General features: G+C 48.1%; 1 protein-coding gene across 1 annotated transcript in view; it reads left to right on the top strand.

Annotated features, from left to right (window-relative positions):
- Window positions 1-16670, top strand: part of LOC132571841 (zinc finger protein 316-like) — a 30395-nt gene extending 13725 nt beyond the window's left edge. Inside the window, exons 4-6 of the mRNA XM_060238634.1 lie at window positions 9709-10256; window positions 13744-13873; window positions 15168-16670. Of these exons, the coding sequence (XP_060094617.1) occupies window positions 9709-10256; window positions 13744-13873; window positions 15168-16228 (1739 nt within the window). The 3' untranslated portion in view covers window positions 16229-16670. The remainder of the gene's footprint in view (window positions 1-9708; window positions 10257-13743; window positions 13874-15167) is intronic.
- Window positions 16671-16945: the final 275 nt, after the last annotated feature.

The following is a 16945-nucleotide window of genomic DNA, read 5'->3' as shown; positions in this document are numbered from 1 at the left end:
TCTTCCAACATCCTCAGAAGTCTGCTCAAATTCATGTTAGTTACATCAGTAACACCAGCCATCTCATCTTTTGCCGTCCCCTTCTTCTTTTGCTTCTTTTGTTGAATCTAAGAGGTGCCCAGGTAACCTCTGAGTCCATGCAGGTGAGTGGGGTGCTGAAGAATTCAGACTGTTTCCTCCATAAAAGAGGAGGGAAAGGTGTGATACTCCTAGAGTAATTGGAGGACTTGAAGCAGCAGGTAAATTACCTCAGAAGGACTCCAGGTTTTCTATAATACTACACATGAATATTTCAGGGACATATTGTGTGGCTTTCAAAGCCCTCACTGACCCATCAGCTGGCTTGGAGAAGAACTTTGCATCTTTAAATCACTTCTCCAAACCAAGCCAGCCGACTGCTTGGAGAATGCATTTAAAGTTGCTTTCTTTCTACCTCTCCCCCCTCCCCCATCTATTTGCCTGCCTGCCTTCCTGTCTTGAATCTTGAGAGTCCCTTGGACTTCAAGAAGATCAAATCAGTCAGTCCTAAGGGAAATCAACCCAGACTGTTCCCTGGAAGGTCAGATGCTGAAGCTGAAGCTCAAATACTTTGGCCACCAAATGAGAAGGGAGCACTCCCTGGAGAAGATCCTGATGCTGAGAAAGACAGAAGGCAAAAGAAGAAGGGGATGGCAAAAGATGAGATGGCTGGTCAGCGTTACTGATGTAACAAACGAGAATCTGACCAGACTTCGGAGGATGGTGGAAGACAGGAGGACCTGGTGTGACTTTGTCTATGGGGTCGCAAAGAGTCGGACTCGATTGTGCAACTGAACAACAACACACATTTTTTGTCTTTGCTCAGGAAAAATGGCCCCAGAGCCAACTAATTTATCCAGTAGCTCCCAACTTTAATGTCACTAGCTCGCAAAGTAGAATTTTTGCTCAAAAGACTCCACAGCTTAGAGAGGGTATTGGTCAGGGCTCTGCAGTGGAACATCTGCTTTGCAAGCAACAAGTCCCAGGTTCAATCCTCAGCAGCATCCCTAGCTTTAAAAAGGTTTAGAACGGAGTCCAGTGGCACCTTTAAGCCCAACAAAGTTTTATTCCTGGAATAAGCTTTTGTGTGTGCACGCATGTGAGAGGGATAAAAATATAACTGAGATGAAAGATGTAGTGTACTGAGTTTGGAGGCATTTAGAATGCAGCATGCTTTACTGGCGAGTACATCACAAAGACAACACGGCAGGGCCAGGTCCCCGATTATAAACATTTCCTGGAACAACCCCTTTCCTGGTTAGGTCCAATCCTGGTCAGTTAAACTTCCCACCACAGATCTTCATAAGCGGATTGCATTTGGTCCTTACGCCAGGTGACCCGCAGTTTCCTGCTGGTCACCTCAGCTCACGCGTGCAGTCACGCTGTGTTGGAATTTCAGGGACCAAAATGCAAGACACAACACTCCTCCCCCCCTAGTTCAGGACACATATTGTCTTTCAAATAAGCTGGTGGCCGCCGCTCCCTGTGGGACCACTTTGGTTCACCCTGGGACTCAGGGGCTGCTGGAATTGCCAGTGGAGCACGGCCCGAAGAGCACTGCCCTGTGACTGCCTCAGTGTTGGCAGTGTTGGTCTCCCCCGTCTCGGCAAGACTCCACCGTTGGCAAGACTGGGGCCAGCCGGGCAGTGGCTGGTGGCGTTCCTTCGCTCTCTCCGTCCCCCACTTCCTCAGATTCCACCGGTTTGTCCAGCAGGGTGCCGTTGTTGCAACTGATCAATGTGTCGACGCAGGAGCTGGCCCCCCTTTGTCGCGACCTCGTACGAGCGGGACCTGGTGACTCGCAGCACTTGGACTTGTATCCACTCCGAGCCGCTCGCAAAGTTCTACAGTGTCTGGGATCCCGTGGGTGCAAAAGACTCTCCTGAGGGCCCTAACTGCGGCCAATGTGGAGGTTGTGGCTAAGGGGATCACCTCCAGCCACTTTGTCTAAGTGTCCACCAGGATGAAGAATGTTTGACCCTGGTATGGCCCTGCGAAGTCTAGGTGTAACCTGGATCAGGGCATTCGATTGGATTCCCAGCGGTGAATGGGAGCGCTGGGCAGATCTGGCCGGGATTCCTGGCAGGGCTGGCACCTTCTAACCCACTCCTCTGTCTCCTCATCCATCCCCCACCAGACATAACTGCTTGCCAGGGGTTTCATACGGACGATCTCTGGGTGTGTTTCGTGCAAGGCCTTGAGCACTTGCTTCCAGAGAGGGAGGGGGAACACCACCCTGCTACCCCAGAGAAGACAACCATTATGTTAGGACTGTTCCTTCCAGCGGGACACAAAGGGTCGGAACACTGTGTCTATCTTGCCGTTGGGCCAAAACGCACGCAAAGATGCGGTCCTTGCCTAAGAACCAGGCTACTTCAGCTGCGTGGAGAGGCCTGTCGGGAAGAGTCTCAATCAGCATAATGCGGTGAGCAGGGGCCGGATCGGGATCCATCGTCACCAACGGGAGACAGCTGAGTAGGGTTGCCAAGTCCAATTCAAGAAATATCTGGGAACTTTGGGGGTGGAGCCAGGAGACTTTGGGGGTGGAGCCAAGATCAAGGCTGTGACAAGCACAATTGAACTCCAAAGGGAGTTCTGGCCATCACATTTAAAGGGACGGCACACCTTTTCAATTCCTTCCTTCCATAGGAAATAATGAAGGATAGAGGCACCTTCTTTTGGGGCTCATAGAACTGGACCCCCTGGTGGGTATTTTGAGGAGAGGCACTAGATGCTATACTAAAAAATTGATGCCTCTACCCCAAAAAACAGCCCCCTCAGAGCCCCAGATACCTGCGGATCAACTCTCCATGATTTTCTATGGGAATAAATCTCCATAGGGAATAACAGAGTTCCCAGCAGACATTTCCCTCCCCTCCCCCCACTTTCTGACGACCTTGAAGCAGGGGGAGGGCCTCCAAACCGGGGGATCCCCTGCCCCCACCTGGGGATTGGCAACCCTACAGCTAAGAGCGTCCGTGTGACCCATTGCTTTGCCGGGACAGTAGTCGAGCGTGTATGTGTACGCATTCAGGAACCGGTTCCACTGCAGAATCCGCTGAGACAGGATCTGTGGGGTCTGGTAGTCCGGTGCAAGGAGGCCCGGCAAGGGCTTGTGGTCCATGGCAATTGTGAAGCGCCTCCCGTACAGGTAATTGTTGAACGTATATACTCCCGACATGATTGCCAGCGCCTCCTTGTTTATTTGGGCGTAGTTGCACTCCGCAGGGTTCAAGGTCCAGGAGTAATAAGCCACGGGAACCTCCCTCCCGTCCGGGAGTTGGTGCCCCAGGACCATGCCTGCTCCATAGGGGGAAGCGTCACAGGCCAGGATCACCAAAAGTGACTCGTCGAAGTGGTGGGGCACCTCGTTCGAAACCGGAACGTCCTTGACTGCCTGGAAGGCGGTGGCCTATTTCGGACCCCAGACCCACGGCTTTTTAATCAAGAAGTCTTCCCAAAAACTTTAGAGCCGGCCAAGGATGCAAGGACATGGCTGACCACTGGAACGGCGTACAGGTGGTCCTGGAGTGCTTTATTGATAGTCTGCACATATGCGCACGTCCCCATTTGGCTTCACCGGAGTGCAACATGCTTTATTGGCGAGCACATCACAAAGACAACATGGAGGGGCCAGGTCCCCAATTATTTACATTTCCCGGAACAATCCCTTTCCTGGTCAGGTCCAATCCTGGCCAGTTAAACTTCCCCCGACAGATCTTCATAGGCAGATCGCATTTGGTCTTTACGTCAGGCGACCCGCTCATGCGCAGTCGCACTGTGTTGGAATTTCAGGGACCAAAATGCAAGACACAACAAAAGAATTTCTCAAGACCTAACGAGAGAGGCTGAACAAGCAAGAACGACAGAAACATGATAGGGAGTCTTGTGCTGATTGGGAAGAAACGCATGTGTGACTAGTCAAGGAAGAACAAACTGGAAACAACCAGTCTGAGATAAGCAGGACAGGGACGCCTAAAAGATTGATGATGCAAGGTCATCATGAGTGTATTTAATGAAGTTGCAAAGTACATATTGGGTATTTTCAGCCTGAGACCTCCACTGAAGTAGAATAAATGAGTTTCTCACTGATCAGTTTTGGGGAGGGACGGTGGCTCAGTGGTAGAGCATCTGCTTGGGAAGCAGAAGGTCCCAGGTTCAATCCCTGGAATCTCCAAAAAAGGGTCCAGGCAAATGGGTGTGAAAAACCTCAGCTTGAGACCCTGGAGAGCCGCTGCCAGTCTGAGTAGACAATACTGACTTTGATGGACCCAGGGGGGGGTCTGATTCAGTATAAGGCAGCTTCATATGTCTGAGTCTTTGCCGCTGGCAGGAGTTAAACAGGGCTCCGACAACACACCTTTCTTTAGATACATTGAATTGAAAGTGACCAGGCCATAGTATAGTGGTGGTGGAGTGAGGGGGGGGGGGGTTGTTGCCAGGAAGGGTTACTGAAGAGTCAAGATGCATAAGTAACTGAGCAATAAGTATAGCTTGCCGAGGGCGGGAGCCTCAGCATGGTCCAATGCCCTAGAGTCCATCCTTCAAAGCAGCCGTTTTCTCCAGGTTAGCTGATCTCTGCCAACCGGAGATCAGCTGTAAAAGCGGGCAATCTCCAGCCCCCCCCTGGAAAGCTCCAGGGAAATTTTTCACAGCTCCAGGAAATTTTTCACAACGAATTCGTCTTCCAGGTTCCGCGAGCCTGTTTGGGATTCACGTTAACTCAAGGACGTAAAAACAAAACAAACAAAACCTCCAAACCAATCTGTTTTGCTCAAGCCCTGCAAGAGTTAATACCAACAGAGCTGGGATTCCCAGAGAGGATCAAAAAGACATTTTACAGGGTGTGATGTTAAAAAAATATATTTCTTTTTTCCCCCAAGTCCTTTGCTCTCCTTTTTCTAACCCCCTCCCACCGGCACCCACCTGGGAACAGCTGCCTTTAGGATTGCTTGGGCTGATGCTCCCGGAAAGCTTCGCTTCTGCAGCTTTTAAGTGGAGGTGAGTCAAAGGGACTTCTGGAAGGCGGCGGGGGGGGGGGGGGATCTAGGATTAGATTGCAGCGAGAAATAGGGTCGCCTGCACTCCCGCCATAAATACTGCCTTGTCGTCGGGTTGGTGCACAGTCCTGGGGAGAGGCGTCAATTGGAGGGGGATAGACGAGAAATGCAGAGGATGCATAGAAAAAATAGAAGCGCTCTTAGAATCATAGAGTTGGAAGGGACCTCCAGGGTCATCTAGTCCGACCCCCTGCACAACCCAGGAAACTCACAGATACCTCCCCCTAAATTCACAGAATCTTCCTTGCTGTCAGATGGCCATCTAGCCTCTGTTTAAAAACCTCCAAGGAAGGAGAGCCCACCACCTCCCGAGGAAGCCTGTTCCATTGAGGAATCGCTCTGTCAGGAAGTTCTTCCTAATGTTGAGCCGGAAACTCTTCTGATTTAATTTCAACCCATTGGTTCTGGTCCTACCTTCTGGGGCCACAGAAAACAATTCCACACCATCCTCTAGATGACAGCTCAAGTACTTGAAGATGTGGTGGGGAGAAGATATAGGAGATTGTAAGCCGCTCTGAGTCTCTGATTCAGAGAGAAGGGCGGGCTATAAGTCTGCAATTCTTCTTCTTCTTCTTCTTCTTCTTCTTCTTCTTCTTCTTCTTCTTCTTCTTCTTCTTCTTCTTCTTCTTCTCCTCCTCCTCCTCCTCCTCCTCCTCCTCCTCCTCCTCCTCCTCCTCCTCCTCCTCCTCCTCCTCCTCCTAGGATTGCCACTGTCCATGTGGTGGATTGGAGACGTCTCGGAATTATAACTGGTCTCCAGGTACAAGACACCAGTTCCTCTGGTGAAAATGGTTGCTTTGGAAGGTGAACTCTGGCTGCAGTCACACAAACACAATAATGCACTTTCAATCCACTTTTGATTAACATTCCAACTGGACTTTGCCAGGTCACACAGTAAAATCTAGTTGGAAAGTGGATTGAAAGTGCATTATTTAGTGTGCATGATCAGCCTGTGACAGGGGTGGCCAAAACTGTGACTCAGGAGCCACATGTGGCTCTTTCACTCATATTGTGTGGCTCTCAACGCCCCCGCTGCCCTGTCAGCTGGCTCGGAGAAGGCATTTCTCACAGCCAAGCCAGGTAGTGGCTTGGAGAAAGCATTTAAAGTTGCTTTCTTTCTGCCCCTCCCTCCTTCATCCATCCATCCATCCATCCATCATCTCTTCATCTCTCCATCCATCCCTTCATCCATCTCTCCATCCCTCCATCCATCCATCCATCCCTCCATCTATCCATCCATTCACCCATCCTTCCATCCATCCATCCGTCCATCCATCCAACCATCCAACCATCCATTCATCCAACCGTCCATCCATCCATCCATCCATCCATTCATCTGTCCTTCCATCCATCCAACCATCCATCATCTTCCTTCCTTCCTTCAAACATCTTACATTCATATATTGTGGCTCTCAAACATCTGATGTTTATTCTATGTGGCTCTTACATTAAGTGAGTTTGGCTACCCCTGGCCTGTGGCATTATACCTGGCTGAGCTCCCTCCCCTCTCCAAACCCCACCCTCCCCAGGCTCCACCCCCAAAATCTCCAGGAATTTCACAATCCAGAAGTGGCAACCTTAGCTGTTAGGCTGGTCTAAACCTGGAGCAGATAAGAGACGTAGAGGCCTGAGGGATTACTACTTCAGACTGCAGAAGGGATGTTTTTGAATGCTTCCTGACATTTTTAAAAATATATAACCCTGCAAGTAGAAAGCTAAGCACAGAAGGGGACTGCCTAGATTTGTATTCCTGATTCACAACTGCGTGAGCTTTTCCCCCAGCCTACAGGAAGTTTTTTTTTCTTAACTAGTATTGAAAATGGTGTGAACTGTTGAATGTATATAGCACCACTTCACAATATCTGGTTGGGAAACCACCATTTCAGCAATGCCATCTTACGCTTCAACTCCCTGCATGTAGCAAGCTAGCTCCCTAAGCAAAGGGGGAAGGAGGAAGTAGCTCCTGTACTAGTTTTTTCTTCTTTGCATGTGTGTGTGAATGGAATGTTCAAAGCTGGATTTCGCCCCCTACCAGTCTTATCACCTCAGGGCTCTGCCACTTCTTTCTACAGCGTATGGGAGCAGGGCCAAAGTTACTGGTTGTCAATCAATGGCTACTAGCCATGGTGACTGAGGGGAACCTCCACATTCAGAGGCACTAATCCTCTGAATCCCAGAGCCAGGAGGCAATCTCAGGGGAAGGCCTCAACCTCTATGCCCTGTCGTCGGCCCTCCAGCGGAACTGGTTGGCCAATATGTGAGACAGGATGCTGGACTAGGTGGACCATTGGTCTGATCCAGCAGGGCTCTTCCGATGTTCTTATCTTTCTGAAATCTGTGAATTAGAGACCAAACACTAAAGACGTTTACTTTTCCCTCCTGAGTTTTAGGGACTACTCAATATATTTTATTATTCTCACTGTTTGTTCAAACTCCCAGTTCTGTACCCTTTGTTTCCCCCACCTTTTCAATAAAAGTTGTTTAAGCTCAAGTCAGGTTTTGAGTGGGGCATCTGAAATACTCTGACTGCTAGCCTCACCTTTTTTTTTTTTTTTTGTATTTAAAACAATTTATTGTAATGTAATATATTGTAATAGCGTGTCATCATTTGTCATTAAATGTTAGTACACATATATAACATTTTCTCCACCACCCCCCTTTTATGATCCCTCAGCAGTGCATACCCCCTTAGCAAACGTCCCTGTATTACTATTTAATCTAATTTGTTATAAGGTAATAAGCTCTATCAAAGAATCTTTCTCCCAAAAACCCAAAGGTTATAATTCTAATCCATCTTCATGGTATTTCTTCTTAATCATTGGGGGGGGGGGGGGGGGGAGAAAAAGTTATAATCCAATAATCATATTTTTAAACTGCAATCCATATATTGTTTCTTTAAAAATTAACCATTGTCAAAGATCACCAAATGTCCTTTAACGTTCCATTGTTTTTCAATGTATTTTTGAAACTTTCCCCATTCATTTTTAAATTTCTCTAAATCTTGTTCTTTTAAGATTCTTGTAAGTTTGTCCATTTCACTCCAATGCATGACTTCCAGAGTCCATTCCCATACTTCTGGTATATTGCCTTGTTTCCACATTTGCGCATATAATGTCCGTGCAGCTAAAAGCATATACCAAATTATTGTTCTATCTTGCTTTTGAAATTTTTCCATTTGTAATCCCAACAGGAAAGTATCTGGTGCCTTCTTAATATTATATCCCAAAACTTTCGAGATCTCCTGCTGAATCATTTGCCAGAATTGTTTCGCCTTTTCACAAGTCTACCACATATGGTAGAAAGATCCTTCATGACATTTACATTTCTAACATCTATCCGACAACTAATTGTTCATTTTTGCTAATTTCTTAGGTGTCATGTACTACCTATATAGCATTTTAAAGCAATTTTCTTTAATGTTATAACATGTAGAAATTTTCATAGAGTTCTTCCATAGGTATTCCCATGACTCCATCTGTACTTCCTTGTTTATATTTATCACCCATTTTATCATTTGTGATTTAACTAGCCTCGCCCTTTTAAAAGGGTTACGTATGGCAAAAAAAAACCTTCAACAACCCCAAACCCTCAGCTTAAGTGCCATAAAACATTAATGAAGAAGAAAAAGAAGACTTCAGAATCAGAATAGTTTACAATCTCCTATATCTTCTCCCCCCACAACAGACACTCTGTGAGGTGAATAGAGCTGAGAGAGCTCTTACAGCAGCTGCCCTTTCAAGGACAACTCCTATGAAAGCTATGGCTAACCCAAGGCCATTCCAGCAGGTGCAAGTGGAGGAGTGGGGAATCAAACCCGGTTCTCCCAGATAAGAGTCCGCACACTTAACCACTACACCAAACTGGTTCTGCTTTTCCATTTTCATACCTCAAACCAGAAATGGAAGAATGTGAGAAGAATTCAACTGCGTCTTTCCAGGCCAGCATGGTGAGAGCCAGTGTGGTGTGGTGGTTAATGAACCAGGGATACCAGTGGCAGAAAAATGGGGGAATTGAAAAGGATTGGGGACAACAGCATAAGAAAATCAAATGAAGTGGTGAAAGGGAAAGTTCAAATATCCCTGCCCAGAAGCTGAAAGTTTAATTTTCCTCTCATCTCTTTCCACAGAGCCAAACAACACTGTTAGCCAAAGTCTCTTCATGGATGAACTGTTTCTCAAGAGAACCTGATGGTAAGAAGAGGGTTCCAAGATGCCCCAGTAACCCTTTGGTGGCAAGGTAGCTACAGACAAAAAAGGCAGAAAATTTGGCCACCATTTGCAGAAGGAGCAGCCTGAGTGGAAATTATCACCTGCAAAGATGAAGAAGAGTATGTTTTTATACCTCGCTTTTCTCTACCTGAAGAAGCCTCAAAGCAGTTTACAGTTGCCTTTCCTTCCTCTTTCCACAACAGGCACTTCGTGAGGCAGGTGGAGCAGAGAGAATTCTGAGAGAACCGTGACTGGGCCAAAGTCACCCAGCAGGCATCATGTGGAGGAGGAGTGGGGAATCAAACCTGAATTGCCAGATTAGAGTCCACCGCTCTTAATCACCACACCACACTGGCTCTTACCACGCTGTCCTGGAAAGACACATCTGAATTCCTCTCACGCGCCTCCATTTCCAGTTTGAGGTATGAAAATGGAAAAAGCAGAGTTGGCAGGTCCCGAGCTGGAGATGGGGACCATCAGGTCCTGTTTCAGAGGAATGGGACCGCAACAGGTAAAAAATGAGCCAGAAGATGGACTGTCTTCACAGCAGTGGGAAGCCCAATGGCAGGAGTTCCTCAAGACGGTTCAGTCCCCTCCATCCGGATGGCAGAAGCCACATCTTTCAGAGCCTCTGCCAAAGGATGATGGAAAGGCTTCTCCAGAAACTGCTGAAGGTGCCATCAGCTCAGAGGGACAGTGCCAAAACTTCAGGCAGTTCTGCTATCCGGAAGCTGCAGGTCCACGGGAGGTTTACAGCTGCCTCCGGGAGCTTTGCCATCGGTGGCTGAAGCCAGAGAGACATGCCAAGGAGCAGATCCTGGACTTGGTGATCTTGGAGCAGTTCCTGGCCATCCTGCCCCCCGAGATGCAGAGCTGGGTGAAGGAACGGGGATCCGAGAGCTGCTCCCAGGCAGTGGCCCTGGCCGAGGATTTCCTCTTGAGACTGCAGGAAGGAGAGACCCTGGAAAAGGTGGGGAGAACATTTTGCCCTTTAGTAAGTTGGGAGTTCAAGCTTGACCCTGAACTGGTTATATCTCAGAAGCTAAAGCAGGGTTGGCCCTGGTTAGTACATGGATGGGAGACCACCAAGGAAGTCCAGGGTTGCTACACAGTAGGGCTGCTAAGTTCCCGGGCCAGGCAGGGGTTCTCCCACCCTGGAGGTTCCCAACCCGCCTGTCCACACTGGGCCGGCGGGGAGATCTTCCCCCAATGTCGCCAGCCACTCTAGGAGCATCCAGGAAAACTCTATGGTTTTCCTGGATGCTCTAGCAATTTGGGATGAAAACTCTATGGCTGGAGGTCACGGGGGACTTGACAACCCTACTACACAGAGACAGCCAATGGCATACCACCTTTGTTCGTCTCTTGTCTTGAAAACTCTACAGGGTCACCATAAGTAAGTTAGGGTTGCCAATTCCATATTGGGAAATAACTGGAGATTTGGGGGGTGGAGCTTGAGAGGACAGGTTTGGGGAGGGGAGGGACATCAGTGTGGCATAATGCCATACAGGCTGCCTTCCAAAGCAGCCATTTTCTCCAGGGGAACTGATTTCTGTTGCCTGGAGATCAGTTGTAATCAGTGTTCCTTCTAAGGTGAGTTAGTATGAGTTAGCTCACAGGTTTTTAGCCTCCAGCTCGCACATTTTTGTCTTCGCTCAGGAAGGATGACCCCAGAGCACTCTGATTTATGCAGTCACTCACAGTTTTAATGCTAATAGCTCACAACTTTAATGCCAGTAGCTCACAAAGTAGAATTTTTGCTCACAAGACTCTGCAGCTTAGAGGGAACATTGGTTGTGATCCCAGGAGATCTCCAGCCACCACCTGGAGGTTAAAATACAAATAAAACAGGCTCCAGTGTATAACTGGAGAATGTCAAACAAACTTGCACCGAAGAATAAATAGAATATATGGACACAGTCTCAAGGACTGGAAGCACACATGCATTGATCCGAATGTAATTTTCTGTGGCTCCGCAGAACATTATGTCAATAGAGAGTCTAGGCTGACAAAGAGTTGAAACTGTGTCTGGAGAGCAGTCCCATTCCATTTATCTCTCTTTTGTGGTAAACTTCCCATGGATCTCCTGGTGCATCTTCTCTTGTTACCTTCTAGACCAGGGGTGGCCAAGCTGTGGCTCTTTCACACTTATTGTGTGGCTCTTGAAGCCCCCACTGCCCTGTCAGCTGGCTTGGAGAAAGCATTTGTCTCTTTTATCATTTCTTCAGTGGTTTGGAGAATGGATTTAAAATTAAAGTTGATTTCTTCCCTTGCCTCCTTCCTTCCTTCCTGTCTTGTGGCTCTCAAACATCTGATGTTTATTCTATGTGGCTAGGGTTGCCAAGTCCAATTCCAGAAATATCTAGGACTTTGGGGGTGGAGCCAGGAGACTTTGGGGGTGGAGCTAGGAGCAAGGGTGTGACAAGCACAACTGAACTCCAAAGGGAGTTCTGTCCATCACAATTAAAGGGACCTCACAACTTTTTAAATGCCTTCCTTCCCTCCACCCTCCCCTTCTCTGATTTCACCTCAGAGGCGGAGCGGAGCGGGCGATGCCGCTGCGCGGCTGCTGCCTCTTCTCCGCTTCACCGTAGCTGCTCCTCCGAGATGGGCTCAGGCTGAGCCCATCTCGGAGGAGCAGCTACGGTGAAGCGGAGAAAAGGCGGCAGCACAGCGGCGTCGCCCGCTCCGCAGGCCAGGAGCGTGGCGAGCCGCAAGTCCGGGTCCTAGAAGGACCCAAATTCGTGGCTCGCCATGCTCCTGGCCTGCCTCCACCCTCCCCTTCTCTGATTTTACCTCAGAGGCGGAGCGGGCGATGCCGCTGCGCTGCTGCCGCCTCTTCTCCACTTCATCTTAGCTGCTCCTCCGAGATGGGCTCAGCCTGAGGAGCAGCTACGGTGAAGCGGAGAAGAGGCGGCAGCCGCGCAGCGGCGTCGCCCGCTCCGAGATGGGGTGGCTCACCACGCTCCTTGGCGCCGTTTCCCCTCCCTCCCCCCGCTTCTGTTTTTTGGGGGAGTGGGGGAAGAGGCTGGAAATCCTGGGGTCCCCCGTCAGGGCGGGAGGGTTGGGAAGCCTATATGTGGTTCTTGAGTTAAGCAAGTTTGGCCACCCCTGTGCTAGACTTTTAATAATTTCGCGATTCATGAGGAAGAGAAAGCTACATGGACCCAACTGAAGATGCATTGAAAAAAATAGTAACAGAAATCCAGGGAGACAGCTCATATATTGTTGTTAGTGTATACACACGGTGTATTTGATATTATATGTTGTATGTATACCGTATCCATATATTAATATATTTATTCTTCGGGGCAAGTTTGTTTGACATTCTCCATGACCTGGAGGTTGGCAACGCTACCATAAGTGGGCTGCAATTTGACAGCACTTTCCACTACCACCAGTCCAGATTCGGCCACATGAAGCTGCCTTATACTGAGTCTGAACTTTGGTTCACCTGGCTCCGTATTGCTTCCTCTGAATTTTATTTTACTTCATTTATACCCTGCCTTTCCCCCCAGTGGCCACCCAAACTGGCTTCCATTGTTCTCCTCTCCTCCATTTTATCCTCACAACAACCCTGTGAGGCAGGCTACATTGAAAACGCATGACTGGGCCAAGGCCACCCATTGAGCTTCCATGGCAGAGTGGGAATTTGAACCTGGGTTTCCCAAATCCTAGTCCTATACTCTGACCATCGCACCGCATTGGCTGGTACTATTTCACCAGGGTCTTGAGAAGAAAACAGGTCTTTCCCAACACCAATGTGGAAATTTCAGGAATTATAATGTTTCAGTTGTAACTGGGGTTGTAATTAGGATCGCCAGCTGAGCCCCTCCCAGTGGTAAACAGGAACAATAAATGAGGCAAAGTGTGTTCTTATCACAGGAATCAACAGCTTTCCAAAGGGATTAGATAGATTCATGGAGGATAACTCTATCAGTGGCTACTAGTCATGGTGACTGAGGGGAATTTCCACATACAGAGGCACTAAGCCTCTGAATCCCAGAGCCAGGAAGTCACAACAGGGGAAGGCCTCGGCCTCTCTGTCCTGTTGTTGGCCCTTCAGAGGAACTGGTTGGCCGCTGTGTGAGACAGGATGCTGGATTAGATGGACCGCTGGTCTGATCCAGCAGGGCTCTTCTTATATTCTTATAAAAAGGGATTAGATAGATTTGTGGATGATAAATTTATCAGTTGCTACTAGCGATGGTGACTGAGAGGAACCTCCACATTCAGAGGCAGTCTGACTCCCAGAGCCAGGAAGTCACAACAGGGGAAGGCCTTGGCCTCTCTGCCCTGTTTTCGGCCTTCCAGAAGGACTGGTTGGTCACTGTGTGAGACAGGATGCTGGACTAGATGGACTGCGAGTCTCATTCTGGTGGGTTTTTCCTATGTTCTTATCACCTGCTGAGGAGTTCAACCTTCCTTGAAGACAGTGTTTGATTTCTCATTTTCAGGAGCCAGCAAGGCTGTTCCAAGAGGTGGTTATCAGTCTTCCAGGAGAAGAGGGGCCTTTGCTGGAAATCTCAGAGAGAGATCCATCTGGAGAGGTCAAACAAGAGAGTGAAGGTGATGCCAGCTTGTTAGGTAAAGACTGGCTGTGCCAATAACTTATTTATGGTTCAAGATGGTTGGGGGTACGTGTGACCTTGTCTCCTTTCTCACTATGGGAGCTTGAGATTCAGGGGCATGTTTTGTCTCACATCTGGGAGGCAGAAGCAAGGGATGGCCTCAGCCTTTATGCTCTGTTTGTTGGCCTCCAAAGGAGCTGGTTGGTCACTGTGTGAAACAGGATAATAGACTAGATCGGGGTGGCCAAACTTGCTTAATGTAAGAGCTACATAGAATACACCTCAGATGCTTGAGAGCTGCTCAGATATTCGAGAGCTGGAAGGAAGGAAGATGATAGATGGATAGATGGATAGATGGATGGATAGATAGATAGATAGATAGATAGATAGATAGATAGATAGATAGATAGATAGATAGATAGATAGATAGATAGATAGATAGATATTGGATTTATATCCCACCCTATACTATGAATCTCAAAGTCTTAGAGCTGTCACAATCTCCTTTACCTTCCCCCCCCACACACACACACAGTAGACACCTGTGAGGTAGGTGGGGCTGAGAGAGCCCTCCCAAAAGCTGCCCTTTCAAGGACAACTCCTACAAAAGCTATGGCTGACCCAAGCCTATTCCAGCAGCTGCAAATGGAGGAGTGGGGAATAAAACCTGGCTCTCCCAGATAAGAGTCCGCACACTTAACCACTATACCAAACTGGCAGGCAGGAAGAAAGGGAGGAAGGAAAATAGATGTGCAGGAAGAGATGGAAAGAAAGCAGCTTCAACTTTAAATGCATTCTCCAAGCTGCTGGCTGGCTGGCTGGCTTGGCAAACTGATTTAAAGAGACAAAGGTCTTCTGCAAGGTGGCTGATGGGGTGGTGGGGGCTTTGAGAGCTATGTGTGAAAGAGCCACATGTGGCTCCTGAGCTGCAGTTTGGCCACCCCTGGACTAGATGGACCACAGATCTGATCCAGCATGCCTCTTCCTTAGTTCACGGATGAAAGGTGTTTCTGTCCTTGGAGCATCTTCTCCTTCCTGCTGTGGAACATACAACCTCCTAAAATGCTGCTTCTGGGGGAACAGCCTTCTCCAACAGCACAAGGGGGGGAGAGCTGAAAACCTGCCTCATGATGGGAAGGAATCATCCCCCCCCACCACCCCATGAAAATCTCACTGTATCCAACCCGTTGTAATTTCTTTCTCTCCTGTCCATCTCCATGACACTACACTGGGCTGACTGAGTCCATCTTCAGTTCTGATCATTTCGTTCCATACTAGTAACATAGACTTTTCTCTCTTGATTCCAGCAGTCAATGAGTACCAGGGTGAGAACAAAAGACAGCCATTTGTAGCTTTATTGGAAGGTCCCAAACAACATGGGGTGGAAAGAAATGATGGCAGGAATCAAGAAGGGCAAAAATGGAAGGAAGGAACCAAGGAATGGAACAACAAATCCATTACTTATCAAGATGGTGATTTCTGTGAAATTACAGTGCTGCCAAGGATGTACAACAGAAAACAAAGGAATAAATGTACCGTGTGTGGGAAAGTTTTCAGAGATGAAACTTACCTTCATAAGCATCAAAGAACCCACACTGGGGAGAAGCCATACGAGTGCTCAGACTGCGGGAAGAACTTCCGTTGGAGCTCAGATCTTCACCGCCATCACAGAACCCACACAGGAGAAAAACCATATAAATGTTCAGACTGTGGGAAAAGTTTTCGTCGGAGTTCAAACCTTCATAGGCATCAAAGAACCCACACAGAAGAGAAATCCTATGAATGTGCTGACTGTGGGAAAAGTTTTCGCTGCAGCTCCAGCCTCCTTAGTCATAAGCGAACACACACTGGAGAGAAACCATATGAATGCTCAGACTGTGGTAAAAGCTTCCGTCTGAGTTCAAACCTTGTTAGCCACAAGAGAACCCACACTGGAGAGAAGCCCTATGAATGCCCAGACTGTGAGAAATGCTTTCGCCGAAGCTCACATCTGAACACTCACAAGAGAATCCACACTGGACAGAAACCGTACAAATGCTCAGATTGTTCCAAAACCTTTTCTGATAGGTCCAACCTTCTTAGCCACCTGAGAATCCACACAGGACAGAAACCGTATAGCTGTTCGGACTGTACCAAAACGTTCTCCAATAAATCCAACCTCCTTAGCCATCAGAGAATCCACTCGGGGGAGAAGCCCTACGAATGCTTAGACTGTGGGAAAAGCTTCAGTGTGTGCCAATATCTCACCCGGCATCAGAGGAGACACACGACAGAGAAACTGTATGAATGCTTAGACTGCGGGAAACGATTCAGTCAGAGCCAATACTTAATTCGGCATCGAAAACACTCACACAGAAGGCAAAGCATGTGAACACTCACACTGTGTGGAAGATTCCATTGACACATTTGCATGACTAACTGTAAAAGCAGTCTTACTAAATGACAATCATATCAGTGTTCAGCCTTGTGAAGAGAGACAAAACTTAAGAATACAGAATCCTAATATTCCATTTGTCTCTGCTGTAGAAGATACAGTGGGCATCATGCAGACAGGGCCTTTCTGACAATGGCCCCATGAATGCAGAACTGCTTCCTTTGGGAGGTGCAGCTTGCTCCCTCCTTACTGGCACTTGGGTGGCAGGGTAGAGCTTTTCTGGAGTGTTTGAAAGGTGATGCTCGTATCTCTCCCATTGCTAGAAAATGTGGAATTTCTGCTTGGTATGGTCCCGAAACATTTCAGCGTGATCTTACCATTTTCTCTGCCACCTGGCAGAGCTCAATCAGATGCTTTTAAAATATATATATAAATAGAACGAGGTCTGGTCATAGTTGGTGTGCTATGCATCACGCGCAGATTTCCTCCAAGGTTTGATGGCTGAGGGCACAGTTTTGCACCTGATTAGTGTTTCTAGGTTGTCCAAGTGTGACCTGGGGAGCCCAGGCTAGCCCGCTCTTGTCCAGTCTTGGAAGCTAAGCAGGGGTGGCCCTGGCTAGTATTGTGATGAGAGACCAGCAAGGAAGTCCATGGTGGTTTTGTGGAGGCAGCCAACGGCAAACCACCACTGATCATCTCTTGCTTTGAAAGCCC

This window comes from Heteronotia binoei, chromosome 5 (assembly GCF_032191835.1).
Source record: "Heteronotia binoei isolate CCM8104 ecotype False Entrance Well chromosome 5, APGP_CSIRO_Hbin_v1, whole genome shotgun sequence".
Taxonomy (NCBI): Eukaryota; Metazoa; Chordata; class Lepidosauria; order Squamata; family Gekkonidae; genus Heteronotia; species Heteronotia binoei.
The sequence above is the reverse complement of the archived record's forward strand: the minus strand, read 5'-3'. Positions and strand labels throughout refer to the sequence as shown.